The sequence below is a fragment of the Anolis sagrei genome, chromosome 3, assembly GCF_037176765.1.
Source record: "Anolis sagrei isolate rAnoSag1 chromosome 3, rAnoSag1.mat, whole genome shotgun sequence".
NCBI lineage: Eukaryota > Metazoa > Chordata > Lepidosauria > Squamata > Dactyloidae > Anolis > Anolis sagrei.
The window spans coordinates 147432634-147447019 of record NC_090023.1 but is presented as its reverse complement, the minus strand read 5'-3'; the positions used below and the strand labels follow the sequence as shown (position 1 = coordinate 147447019).

General features: G+C 41.8%; 1 protein-coding gene across 2 annotated transcripts in view; it reads right to left on the bottom strand.

The window, feature by feature from the left end:
- Positions 1–2627: 2627 nt before the first annotated feature.
- Positions 2628–14386, bottom strand: part of PIK3AP1 (phosphoinositide-3-kinase adaptor protein 1) — a 48335-nt gene continuing 36576 nt past the window's right edge. Inside the window, exons 14-17 of one of the 2 annotated variants that reach the window (XM_067466951.1) lie at positions 10797–10952; positions 9900–9970; positions 9507–9622; positions 2628–5833 (exon numbers count right to left, since the gene is read on the bottom strand). In XM_067466951.1, coding sequence (XP_067323052.1) covers positions 5767–5833; positions 9507–9622; positions 9900–9970; positions 10797–10952 — 410 coding nt within the window. In that variant the 3' untranslated portion in view covers positions 2628–5766. The remainder of the gene's footprint in view (positions 5834–9506; positions 9623–9899; positions 9971–10796; positions 10953–14386) is intronic. The other variant, XM_067466950.1, reaches the window with a different exon arrangement.

Here is a 14386-nt window from a genome sequence, read left to right as displayed (position 1 = left end):
AAGATGGATGCTTTTGAACTGTGGTGTTGGAGGAAAGTGCTGAGAGTGCCTTGGACAGCGAGAAGATCCAACCAGTCCATACTTCAGGAAATAAAGCCCGACTGCTCATTGGAGGGAAGGATAGTAGAGGCAAAGTGAAGTACTTTGGCCACATAATGAGAAGAAAGGAAAGCTTGGAGATGACAATTAGGCCGGGGAAAATGGAAGGAAAAAGGAAGAGGGGCCGACTGAGGGCAAGATGGATGGATGGTATCCTTGAAGTGACTGAATTGACCTTGAAGGAGCTGGGGGTGGTGACGGCCAACAGGGAGTTCTGGCATGGGCTGGTCCATGAGGTCACAAAGTTGGAAGCGACTGAACGAATTAACATCAACAAAGGAATTGTGGGAATTGGAGTCCAAAACACCTTGAGGGCCAAAGTTTGCCCATGCCTTCTCTAGGCCCTTCCACACAGCCATATAACCCAGAATATCAGGGCAGATAATCCACAGTATCTGCTTTGAACTGGGTTATCTAAGGCCCCTTCCAAACAGATGAGTAAAATCCCACATTTTATGCTTTGCACTGGAATATATGAAAGCGTGGACTCAGGGCCCTTCCACCCAGCCCTATATCCCAGAATATCAAGGCGGAAAATCCCGCAGTATCTGCATTGAACTGGTTTCTCTGAGTCCACACTGCCATATATCCCAGTTCAAAGCAGATAATGTGGGATTTTATTCAACTGTGTGGAAGGGGCCTAAGGGGACCCCAGTTCAAAGCAGATATTGCGAGATTTTCTGCTTTGATATTCTGGGTTGTATGTCTGGGTGGATGGGCCCTCCAGGTACTTTGACACACCAAAATGTGAGTTAAAACATTGGGTTTAAAAATCCCAGGATCTAATAGCAAGTCCATAAATCAGGCCTTTTCTACATTGCCATATAATCCAGATTATCAAAGCAGATAATTCACATCTGGGTTGTTGTAGGTTTTTTCGGGCTATATGGCCATGTTCTAGAGGCATTCTCTCCTGACGTTTCGCCTGCATCTATGGCAAGCATCCTCAGAGGTCCACTTCTGCTTTGAACTGGATTGTTTTAGTCAATATTGCCAGATAATCCAGTTCAAAGCACCTAATCTTCGGCGGTGACCAGGGGAGCATTTGCACAGTTATAACTTGTGCGCCAGCTGCACCCATAACTTGGGAAGTCAGACTTGGCCACGGTAGTCCACGCTCTGGTTACATCCCATATAGGCTACTGCAACGCTCTCTACATGGGCTGCCTTTGAAGACTGTTTGGAAGCTTCAATTGGTCCAACAGTCAGCAGCCAGGTTGTTAACAGGAGCGGCATTCAGGGAGCGCACAACTCCTCTGTTGCGCCAGCTCCACTGGCTGCCAGTTTGCTACCGGGCACAATTCAAAGTGCTGGCTTTAGCCTTTAAAGCCCTAAACAGTTCTGGTCCAGTTTACCTATCTGAATGCCTCTTTTCCTATGAACCATCTAGGTGTTTAAGATCGCCTGGAGAGGCCCTGCTCTCAGTCCAGCATTCTTCACAGATCTGATTGGCGGGAACGAGAGACAGAGCCTTCTCAGCAGTGGCCCCCCGGCTATGGAACGCCCTCCCTAGGGACATTAGATCGCCCCCTTCCCTCCCAACATTTTGAAAGAGAGTTAAGACCTGGCTGTTTGAGCAGACATTTGCAGACACAGTATAACTGATTGAGTCTCATGGAACGACAGGACGATGTGATGGAAAATGATTTTAATGATGAGACGCTGAGAACTGTATTTTATTGTTTTAATTGTTTATGGTTTATTGTTTTTATACGGTTTATACTATATGTAATTGTTTTTGACTGTATTTTATCTTGTGGGGCATTGATTGCCAAATGTAAACCGCCTCAAGTTGCCTCCGGGCTGAGAGGGGCGGTATAAAAGTATAGTAAGTAAATAAATAAATGGCAGTGTAGAAGGGGCCACAAACCTATCAGTCCCAGGAAATGGTCCCCTGCCACCCTCACACCTTCCTTAGAAGGGATTTTACAAATCCTCAAGACATCTTGTAGAAGTAGGTTTTTACAAAAAAAATCGAAGATGCACTGGACATCACATGCACTCATGTGGAGATCCCAATATACACACAAGCAGATTTCTTATTTCTCCTTGCCCAGCTATAAATTCAAACTGTTTAATATTATAAAGATCAGAACAAAGGAATGGTTGCAGGGAGTTCTAACTGTAATTGCTTTCCAATTGTGCTTCCATTTTGCCACCTGTGTGTCCGTGGCTCCATTTTTTGACAGCCATTTCGGGCTTTTAAAACACGCATGTACACTGGAGCAGTCCACACAGGGATGAAAGGAAGTCATGTGTTTTCCATGACTGCAGTGATATACAGTCATGTGAAGGTGCACATTTTTGACCAGAATCAGATTTTAAGTGCACCTTTTAAACACATGGTTTTCATTGTTAACCCAATTCCATCTGCACTTTCTTGAAACATCATTTAGCCGCTCCCCTCCCCCCTTTTATCCTGTTTTCTTCTAGGGTTTTAGACATGTAAGGTGGCAATGGCAGAAACAGCAACCATTCTTAAAGAGGTCACACTACGTGTTGTATAGCTACACAAGATCTTCAAAACATGCAGTGCAATTATTTTAATTTTACAAATATAAACATAAAAATATGGAATTATACAGAATGTCCAGGCAGATAATGAATTCCATACAGCATGTTCTGAGCTATCACACATTTCATAGGGTGTCAAGCACGTATTCAAAGATGATGGCTGCATTCATAATACTGGAGTGTCTCCTACAAAAAGGAAACATAATACAAATAGCATTTTAAAAAAATCTCTTGAGCTACTGAGAAGATTTAACCTTTTACTCTGTTTTAGCAAAGACATTAAAAATCCTGTTCACAAGGGGGTTTAATGAAATTGGTCATATTCTGTATTGTTTCAAGGCTCAGCTGTGGCTCCTAGACAATCTTGGAGCTGCAAAAATGGCCCCCAACTCCAAATGTTTGATATCTTCTGAAGCATGATACATCCCCCTCCATCTGTCACTTGTGAGTCTTGGAGGACAGGTTTTTTCCCCCTCGTGTTAGGAGGAACTTGAGAAACTGCAGGTTGTTTCTGCTGTGAGAGAATTGGCCATCTGCAAGGACGTTGCCCAGGGGATGCCCGGATGTTTGATATTTTATCATCCTTGTGGGAGGCTTCTCTCATGTCCCCACATGGGGAGCTGGAGCTGACAGAGGGAGCTCGGCCTGCTCTCTCTAGATTTGAACCGCTGACCTTTCGGGCATCGGTTCTGCCGGCACATTGAGCCCGCGCCTCTGGGGGCTCCAGGAGGACAGATGAACAGCATACTAAAGGTAGACTTTTTCCATGTTCTTATGATGAAATGGATACTGCGCATCAAAGGTCATACACAGAAACGTCTGGCATTTGTGAGTGTGTTGGTTTATTGTTCTGCTCTCTGGATATCTTTCATTTTGAAGTCTACAGTTGTCATACCATCCAACTGAATAGGTCTGTTTAGTGCAGAGGAGAGTCAGTTCATTGGTATGGGTGGAAGTAGCCTCCTTTCTCTCTGATGAAATAATATCTTGCAATAGGATGTACTGTAACAGTGATCGTTGGTAACTGCTAGTGGCAAAACGAGAACCAACAAAGGAGTATAACCAGGAGAGACTTCTATGGCCTTCAGGAAACCATTAGAAGGCTGAAATTAAACGGACCCTTCATGCTTGTAAGATAGTTCTGAAAAGTTACAAACAAACTGCTACAATAATAGTAATAATACGCTGATTTAGACATTCTATGCATTACTTTATAGCAGGGCTTTTAAAACTTTTCCACTCAGGACCCCTTCCTGCTTGAGAAATCTTTTACAAGACCCCAGATATATAGGTATTTTAAATAGGTCTAAAAATCAACATTTACAGATTACAAATCCTTATTTGCAAGGCTTGCCAAACAGGCTGATTTCTCTTTTTATGAAGTGCAGCTGAAGCATCTCCTGCAGAGTCCACTGTAAACACTGCACAAGAGATCCATTTAAAAGTTTAAAACAGTTCAAAAAAGTTTGTTGCCAAATATTTCATGACTCACAGTTTGAGAAGCAGTGCTTTATAGAACAGGAGGTAGATAATATGTAATAAGCTTACATTAGCTATTTGGAATTATTAAGTCATCTTTCTCATAATTATTCTTGTTTTTGCTGCTCAAGCTCTTACCTCATTTGATTATATCAAAAGTAGACCTCCATTTCCATATGTTTGATAGCACAGTAAATAGTATGTCCAAATCACTGTGTTTTTGGAGACGTGAGAGTTCTTCTAAGGCCCTTCCACACAGCCATATAACCCAGAATATCAAGGCCGATAATCCACAATATCTGCTTTGAACTGGTTTATCTGAGTCCACACTGCCATATAATCCAGTTCAATGTGGATTTTATACAGCTGTGTGGAAGGGGCCTAAAAGTAGTTCAGCCCCTCCAGAGAATGAGATGTGACCTTGAGAATGAGCTTCATGATATATTTTTTCCAAATTGTATCTATCTTTTGTAAAATTACTTTAGCACAGGTGCCTGTTTTTAACATACCAACTCCAGAAAATCATATTCTAAACCATTTTTAGGATGCTGCCTGGATTGCATGGCAGCAGAAGCAGAAAGACAAAAAACCTGCCTGTCTGCTGCAGGAGGCTCTTCTCCCATTTTGATTCCATGCTGCTCTTCCTACTTCCCTTCGGAGTTCCACCATGGGATTCCTTGTCTTAAAGCCTCTCTGTCCCTATTGACTTTTGTCCTAATCACTGTCTCCCCTTTGTCGGAAGGAATGCTGAATTTGTAAAACCATGTTTACATTGTACCTCCGTGCATACATTTTATGGATGGCTTCCATATATCCATACATAGCAAGTACGCTTTTCACAGATTACTACTGAAGTAATAGACAGCTACGGCAAGCATAGACTTTTGTGTGGAGATGTGCCTTCAAGTCAATTTACGGAGAACCCATGGATTCTACAAAGATCTTACTTGTTTGTATGTAAAACGTAATCTGGGAAACACTGCTCAATGTTGCTTATTATGTTACCTGAAAAGCAACCTCATGTATCAGTTTAGCAATCTGACATTTAGGCTGAATCTACACTGCCTTTTAATCCAGTTTCTAAATGCGTTGGACTGTATTATATGAGTCAACACTGCCATATAATCCAGTTCAAAGCAGATAATCTGGATACAAAAACTGGATTATATAGCAATGTAGATGATTCCCCAGAATAATGACCCAAAACATTTGGGAAGATTTTAATGGAGTTACTCCAGTGTTCAGGGCACATAGATCTGTCACTGCACCATGGAAATACTGTTGTTGTTTTTTTTACAGCACAGTTTTATGTCTCATTTGTAGATGTCCCAAGAAGATTTTCTCATTGTGTGTGTGCCCCATTTTTTTGAAAGGCATTGTTCAGAAAATAATCAAGGCACCTTTGGTCTGGTATTGCTTGGAAAAATGAAGACAGTTTCTATTAAGTTACATCGGTGTGATTTGTGAGCGCACGTGCTGTAATGTACTGAAAAGCCACTTTTGTTTGAAGTCTCCATTTTTTTCTCCTTTCAACCTTTACACTGTTTTCAGTCATTGGCTGTGCCAAAGTTATTCATTTCACTGAGGGATCTGATGCTGTATCACAGTCATTCAAATGCATCCTTATGAATCCAAGTCATACTTTACTACATTCGAGCTGTATGAAATGAAGATTTAGCGTGGCATTTCACGACCTCTGGGGGGCACAGGTGGAGCGTGGAAATTGTCAGCGCTGAGAGGCCTGCAACAAAATATTTGATATGTCAAGAGTTACAATAGCTCTCAATAGTACATATATGTGTTTCTGGTGGTTTCAGCATTGGACTGTGACCAGGGTTCAAATCCCCACTTGGCCTTGGAAACCCAGGGGTCCTCAAACTTTTTAAACTGGGGGCCAGTTCACTGTCCCTCAGACCAATGGAGGGCCGGACTATAGGTTTTTTTAAAAAAAAAATCAATTAAAAAATTCCTCTGCACATTGCACATATCTTATTTTGCTGTGTGGAAGGGCCCTTCGAGGGGGTTCTTTCTCGCCCTCTTTAGGCAGTAATTCCAGGAGCAGAGAATGGGAAATCTTCCTATTTCTAGTCTGACCAAAAATCTGGCTACCAGTATTTAAAAAACTCTAAAATTATAACTGTAAATAAAGAACAACACTCAAACACAGGGGAACTCCAGACAAGAAACAATCAGGGCCAGCTAATCATCTCTCAACTAAGGATTCTCCCTAAAAACTGTCAGGCTATGAAATGGCAATCAAGGTGGCCAATTGAAACATTCATACCTACCTCCAACAGACAAGAGTTCTTTCTCCCACAATTTTCCTGGCTAAAGGTTTTCCTCTGACATGAAGTCCAGTCGTGTCTGACTCTGTGGTGCTCATCTACATTTCTAAGTCGAAGAGCCGGCGTTGTCCATAGACACCTCCAAGGTCATGTGGCCAGTATGACTGCATGTAGCGCCAGGGCAGCCTCCGTTGGCTGGCTCACGCTGTCCATCAGGCCTGACGGATAGCGCGAGCCTGCCAAGGGAGGAGCAGGCCCGCGCGGCCTACTTGTGAGTAAACCACCTCGCGAGGTGCTTTACTCGTGAGTAGACCACGCGGGCCTGCTCCTCCCTTGGCTGGCTACTTGCGAGTAGACCACGCGGAGCAGCCTCCCTTGGCTGGCTCGCGCAGCCTACTTGTGAGTAAAGCACCTCGTGAGGTGCTTTACTCGCGAGTAGACCACACGGGCCTGCTCCTCCCTTGGCTGGCTCACGCTGCTCCGCGTGGTCTACTCGCAAGTAGGCCGTGCGGTCCTGCTCTTCCCTTGGCAGGCTCACGCTATCCATCAAGCCCGATGGACAGCATGAGCCTGCCAAGGGGGGAGCAGGCCCGCGCAGCCTACTTGCGAGTAGACCACGCGGAGCAGCCTCCCTTGGCTGGCTCGCGCGGCCTACTTGTGAGTAAACCATCTCGCGAGGTGCTTTACTTGCAAGTAGACCATGCGGAGCAGCCTCCCTTGGCTGGCTCACGCTGTCCATCGGGCCCCATAGACAGCGTGAACCAGCCAACGGAGAGGCACTGTGTGGGGGGGCGCTCCTCCTCCGTGGGCCGGATCGGGGCCCTTGGCGGGCCAGAAGTGGCCCGCTGGCCGTAGTTTGGGGACCCCTGCACTAGATGGTCTAGGGCAAATCAAACACTTCCAGAGGAAGGCAAAGGCAGACATGGAAGAAATTAGAACTCTAAAACATATGCATGTTGATCTGATTGCTGAAACTAGCTACTCAAGGAACATTTTAGGCCAGCCAATCTGGAGCATTTGTCACTAACATCAATTGAAGAGAGGAACATAACACCAATGTTTGCATATGAACAGAGTGCAATTGATCATCCCTAATCTATACCTGTTTGCACGCAGAAATGGACTAATGGAGAGTCCTGCTCTCTTTCATAGGCTCCCTTTTATCTTTTTTTTGGTTTTGAATACTCTCTTGCGCCTCATACAAAAATGTAACAAATATTCAGAAAATAGTGCTGAATCTAATGTAGTCCTTGTTCCAGTTCCTTTCCTCCCATCAGTCACTTTCTCTGCATCCATGTTTATAATGTTCTCTGCCTATAGATGCTTTCCCTTCAGCCTTTCTAGCATAAGGTCTAATAATGTGTGAAGGTTAAAGGTCCTGGAAAGGCCTCTTTTAGGCCTCATCCCACATTGCAGAAGGACTATCCTACAACCCTTAATCAGGGGGGGGGGGGCTGAAGCAATAAGCAAGATACGCATTTGCGTATAGCATGAATACCCAAGGGGCGCTCTTGAGGCACCCCCGAGCACACACAGCAGGTTTTATTTTTCAGTGATTGGTTTGGGGGGTGTGTGTGTGTGTGCCAAAATACTGTTTGCTTACACTTGAAAATTATCTAGGGCCGGCCATGCCAGTAACTGACATCTACAAACCATTCCAAACCTTTCTTTTGTTTCCCTCCGGAACAGGTAAATCTTCCTAATGTAATCTTTCTCATGCTTTCCATTTTTTTCTCTAGCATCTCTATTCATCCCAGCACATTGTAAAATCCCAGGTCACTATTGTTAAAATTGCTCACTATATTCCAGTCTCTACATCAGGCATGGGTAAACTTCGGCCCTCCAGGTGTGTTGGACTTCAATGCCCACAATTTCCAACAGCCAGTAAGCTCTGAGGAATTATGGGAGTTGAAGTCCAAAATACCTGGATCAAAGTTTGCATATGCCTGCTTTAAATCCATGGCAACCACAATTAACCTAATATGCCACTAAACTTAATTTGGGCTAGCCTATCTAAAATTAATCTGAATTAATATAACCAATTTGTCCTGTCATATGTTTGGGTATAAAATAAATTTTATTCAGTTTTGTCTTTAACACCTATGTCTCTTGTTTTAAATATACAGTGCAACCTCACCGTGGTGGACCTCTTGTAAATACTTAACATGAATCAAGTCATGTATGTCTATCCTCATGCGTCAGTTGCAGAAAGCCAATAATGTCTCTGTATGATAGTCTGTATGTTGGAAATTGCAACCAAGCATCCTCTAGTAATTTGTTTATCTATAATCCTGTTGCTTGTTTATTGTATGTATGTTCTGATATGCAACTTTCTTTCCTTGCTCTATGTTTTCCTGAGAAGCTGTGGAAGGTGCTGCAAACCATGTGATCCGCTCTGAGACGAACACAGAACACAGACTTCTTTAGATTTTGGGACTGCTCAGATTGCAGGTTTGCAAACACTTGCCTGCTGTTTATTGTAAGAGAGATGTTCTGACAGGATGGCAGAGAAATTATCTCAAACATATCTGTAAGTGACTGATAAGTTGTGTACCTGTGTATGTTGAACACATGAAGGTTGTAAGTAAACCAAATGTGTTATCTTTTTATCAAAGTATATTTTACCTCATGAGTGCATAATATAAAACAAGTTGTTTTATGAGAGAGTAGATATATTTTTGGGCACTAAAAACAATTCTAAAGAACTGATTTTTTATGCACTGGCATATTTTCTGTTTCCTAACAGATCAGAGACAACAGATTATTCAGTCTATCAACTGAAGCCAATTGCTTTACATAATTACATTTGGTTGTATACCACTTGAGAAGATTCTACTCAAATGGGATTTTGACTCTTCTCTAAAAGGTCATGCTTTTCTAAAACTGTATGCTTACTTTCCAATATTTGTGAAGGTTTGACATACCACAATTTACCCTGTAACTAACCCAAAACCCGCGCAATTGAAATAGCTCCATAACATTTTCCATTTCTGTCCCCACTTCCTTTGTTGTTTACTTGTATCTATTGTAAGCTCCTTGGGGTAGATACCAGTTCAATGGGATTATGATAATGGTGATGTGATGATTATAGCAATGCTACTACTAATAACAGTAACAAAAGTAATATACCTGCTAGCAACTCGAGGAGGTATTCTTGGAGGCCTTCCAGGTGCCAAGGAGGATTGCCTGTTGGCTTGCTGAGCCCCAGGGAGGACATTCCTTTTCACCTCTGGGAATTCATTATCCTACATTAAGGTATAAATGTGGAAGTGAGATTCTGCCAAAACAGTCCATTTTTAATCTATTTTCTTGAATAATATTTTTTCTTGAACCAGTTTTTTCTAAACCTAAACAACAGGGAAGAAAATTGCATTGACTTATCAGATTCAAAGTGCACAGTATAGCACATACTAGCTATATGTTATATGGAACCAATTCAAAATAGTAGTCTTTTAGCAGTGAACCCATGCAAAATGCTGTCAAACTTTGCAAGCCAGAAAAAGTGCAGAATGGGAAAGTTACCTCATTGTCTCCATCCATCCCACTACTGACACTCAGTATACTTCGTGTACTGGAGCGGTTACTTGAACTACCTGGCAAGAAAAGAACACAAGTCAACTATCATTTGGGATCCTCAAACATTTTAGAAAAAAAGACCCACAAATTCATTTTTCTTTTGAGAATCTGTCTGCCAGTCTCCATCACCAGGACCCAAAGACAGCTTTTAAATCAGAAGGTCTTCCAGTGAAAAGCCCATTGTTTTACAGCATGTACAGCACCACATTTTGCCAGACTTTAAAAAATGAGTTTGAGAATGTAGGAATTGTGCATGTTCAGTCTACTGAAAATTGGGAGGTGATTTGATTATTTAAAGGCAGTCTCAAGGAAGAGGGGACAGATTTGTTTTCTTCTGCACCAGAAGATAGAATCATAGATTCACAGAGTTGGACGAGACCATAAGGACCCTTCAGTCTAACCCCTGCCATGCAGGAAAAGCACCCCTGACAGATGGCCACCCAGCCTCTGTTTAAAAGCCTCCAAAGGAGGAGTCTCCACCACACTTCGGGGCAGATAATTCTACTGCTGAAGAGCTCTCATGGTCAATAGATTCTTCCTAATGTTCAGGTGGAATCTCCTCTCCTGCAATTTGAACCCATTGGGATTTGGTTTAATGGTTTTGAAGTTACAAAAGAGTAGATTTCAATTGAATCTTAGAAGGAACTCCTTGATAGTAAGAGCAGTTGAGCAATGGAGAAGTGGTGGGGTTTCCTTTCCTATAGGTTTTCAGAAAGAGACTGGGCATCTCTTGGGAATGCTTTGGGCCCATTCCAACTGTTCTGTAATTCTGAATCACATAATATCAGATTTAACAGATAGCTCAATCCAGGTATAGTAAATACATATAGTTTTCTTACTTACTTGCAGTGCTTGATGTGCTTTCTGTTTTCCAGTCCCCTCGCTTTATCCCTTTACTTGGTGGGATGAAATTTTTCCGAGGGCTAAATTCATATACAGCACATTCTGGTTTACTGGGGATATTTTGGGTATGTCCAGCTGGTACAGTGATTTCCAAATCTAGGAAGAAAATGTAATGAGTTGATGCTAGGAATTTAATTTGTTTTGGAAGCTTTTGAAGGGCAAAACCTTTCAGATCGGGGGGGGGGGGGGAGGAGCTGGTTATGTTTAGCCTGGAGGAGGGAAGCTTGAGTTTTTAATATTTAAACATGATAGTCATGTTTAAATATGGGCCCTTCCACACAGCCATATAAATGTCATAAATAAATAAATGAATAAATAAATAAATATAACTCAGAATATCAAGGCAGAAAATCCCACAATTTCTGCTTTGAACTGGGTTATCTGAGTTCACACTGCCCTATATTGCAGTTCAAAGCAGATAATGTGGGATTTTATTCAGCCATGTGGAAGGGGCCTAAGTGAAAGTATATCATATTATCAGAGGAAGTTTTTCTATTCTGTTTCAGAGACTAAGACTTAGGGCCCTCCCACACAGCCATATAATCCAGAATATCAAGACAGAAAATCCCACAGTATCTGCTTTGAACTGGGTTTTCTCAGTCCACACTGCCATATATTCCAGTTCAAAGCAGATAATGTGGGATTTTATTCAGCTGTGTGGAAGGGGCCATACAGCTATGGATGCAAACTACAGGAAGGGGTTCCACCTAAACATTAGGAATAACTTTCTGATGTTAAGAGCTGTTTGACAATGGAATATGTTGCCTTGGAGTGTGGTGGAGTCATCTCTAGAAGTTTTTAAGCAGAGACTGGATGGGCATCTGTTAGGAGTGCTTTGATTGTGTTTTCATGCATATCAGGGAATTCACAGGATGGTCCTTGCTGTTGCTTCCAACTACATTGCATGTTCCTCTAATCCCAGATTATCTGCTTTAAACTGGATTTTATGAGTCTCCACTGCCAGAAGTCTAATGTTGGTAGGCATACACCCCTTCTCATCTAGGACACCTTTTGGCATTTCTGACTAGAACCACAGGTGAGTGCAATTATCAGACTCTGTCCCCAGATAAAGTACTTAGTAAAATGATGCACGTTCTTGCCCAGTTGATTCTGTATAAGTATCCATGATTACCTCAGATGGTAAAATTGGACCTCAGAGCTCTTGTGGCTGTGGCACTGTAAGCATCATGACTACAGTTTGATTAATCCCCAGTCCAAAGCATACTGTTTCTATAATTTCATTGCTATGATCATAGTGCTATAGCTGAAATGGATCTCACCTCATAAGTTTATTATGCCAGTGAAAGAGTATATGATCTAAATCAGATGTGTCAAACTCCTTTTCACCAAGGGCCATATCAGCCTTATGGTTGCCTTCAAATGACCAATTATCATTGTAAGACTGTATAAATGTAACTATGAAAAAACATTGAAAGCCACAGGTCACATAAAATGACGTTGCAAACTGGATTCAATCCAACTTGACACATGATCTAAATCTTTTCTGAAAGCCACTTATAGTTATTTGAGCAGCCTTGATGGGTTTGTGTACTGGTTGAGTATTCCTCACTATACAATTAACCTCCTTCATTCACATGAAGGACTACCACAAAAGTGGAAAAACCATATATATATATATATACATATATATAAGAATACAAGAAATATGTTTCAAAAAAACCAATGATAGACTTTAATCATGATACGGACTTCTGTGTGGCTTTACAGCTGACTAAATGGGAGAAATGGCAATAATTCAGCACCAACCACAAAAATGTTCAAATATTCATCACAACCACAAAAAAGTTCAAAATTAGTGAGGCTAATAGACTGACAGTTCAGGCAAAGTTGATTTTGGTCAGGCTTCATGCTAATTATAGAATGGAACGTGTAAATCAACACAAGATAATAAGGTGACAATTGAGATATGGCCTTGTAATAGGAAATATAAAAGAAGTGAGGTATAAGAGTCATGTACAGAAGGCGAAAAAGAAAGATGTGGGAGCACTGCTAGCAGCCATGGGATACATAGATGGAAACCAGTTGCTATCTTACAAATATATTATAGAGCAGCTTTTCTCAACCTGGGGGTCAGGACCCCTGGGGGGGGGTCATGAGGGGGGTGTCAGAGGGGTCACCAAAGACCATCAGAAAACACAGTGTTTTCTGTTGGTCATGGGGGTTCTGTGTAAGAAATTTGGCCCAATTCTATTGTAGGTGGGGTTCAGAATGCTCTTTGATTGTAGGTGAACAATAAATCCCAGTAACTACAACTCCCAAATGTCAAGGTCTATTTTCCCCAAACTCCACCAGTGTTCACATGTGGACATATGCCAAGTTAGGTCCAGATCCATCATTGTTTGAGTCCACAGTGCTCTCTGGTGGTAGGTGAACTCCAACTCCAAAACTCAAAATCAATGCCCACAAAACCTTTCCAGTATTTTCTGTTGGTCATGGGAGTTCAGTGTGCCAAGTTTGGTTCAATGCTATTGTTGGTGGAGTTCAGAATGCTCTTTGATTGTAGGTTTCCTATAAATCACAGAAACTAAAACTCCCAAACAACAAAATCAACCCCCCCCCCCCCAAAACACCATCAGTATTCAAATTTGGGCATATTGGGTATTTGTGCCAAATTTGGCCCGGTGAATGAAAGTACATCCTGCATATTAGATATTTACATTACAATTCATAACAGTTGTGAAGCAGCAACAAAAATAATTTTATGGTTGGGGGTCACCACAACATGAGGAACTGTATTAAGGGATCGCGGCATTAGGAAGGCTGAGAAACATGGTTATAGAAGGTGATATAGACGTACAAGAAAATAATGATGAAAATGAATAATATCATTCTGTTCACTATGCAGACAAAAAGAGCACATGTTAACAAAAATTCTCCTTTTAAATGAAATTCAACAGTATGGAAGGGAAGATTTGCCGTTAAATAGCATAATAAATAATAAAACATGCTTATTGCTTAATGGAATTACTTCTTTGTGTATTTTGGATTGCCAATTCATGCTAAAAGGTACGAAATCCAAATTTGTTTCTTGAATAATTTCATAATAAGGGCTGAAATATTTTTGAGATACGTGTAAATATGATGTTTGGCATAGAAAGAACATACAACCAAAGAATGCCAGAGGTCATTTCAATTGCATAGCTCAGCACATTTCCCCTCCAGTTCAAGTGGATTTTGTACCTTTTGGAAACAAACCCCACAATTACTTTGAAGAAAGGAGGTGTTATAGAATTATAGACTCAAAGAGTTGGAAGAGACCTCATGGGCCATCCAGTCCAACCCCCTGCCAAGAAGCAGGAATATTGCATTCAAATCACCCCTGACAGATGGCCATCCAGCCCCTGTTTAAAAGCTTCCAAAGAAGGAGCCTCCACCACACTCCGGGGCAGAGAGTTCCACTGCTGAATGGCTCTCACAGTCAGGAAGTTCTTCTTCATGTTCAGATGGAATCTCCTCTCTCTATATCTGCCCAGAAGAGGCCAGAAGAATGATGAAATTACACTTGAGTA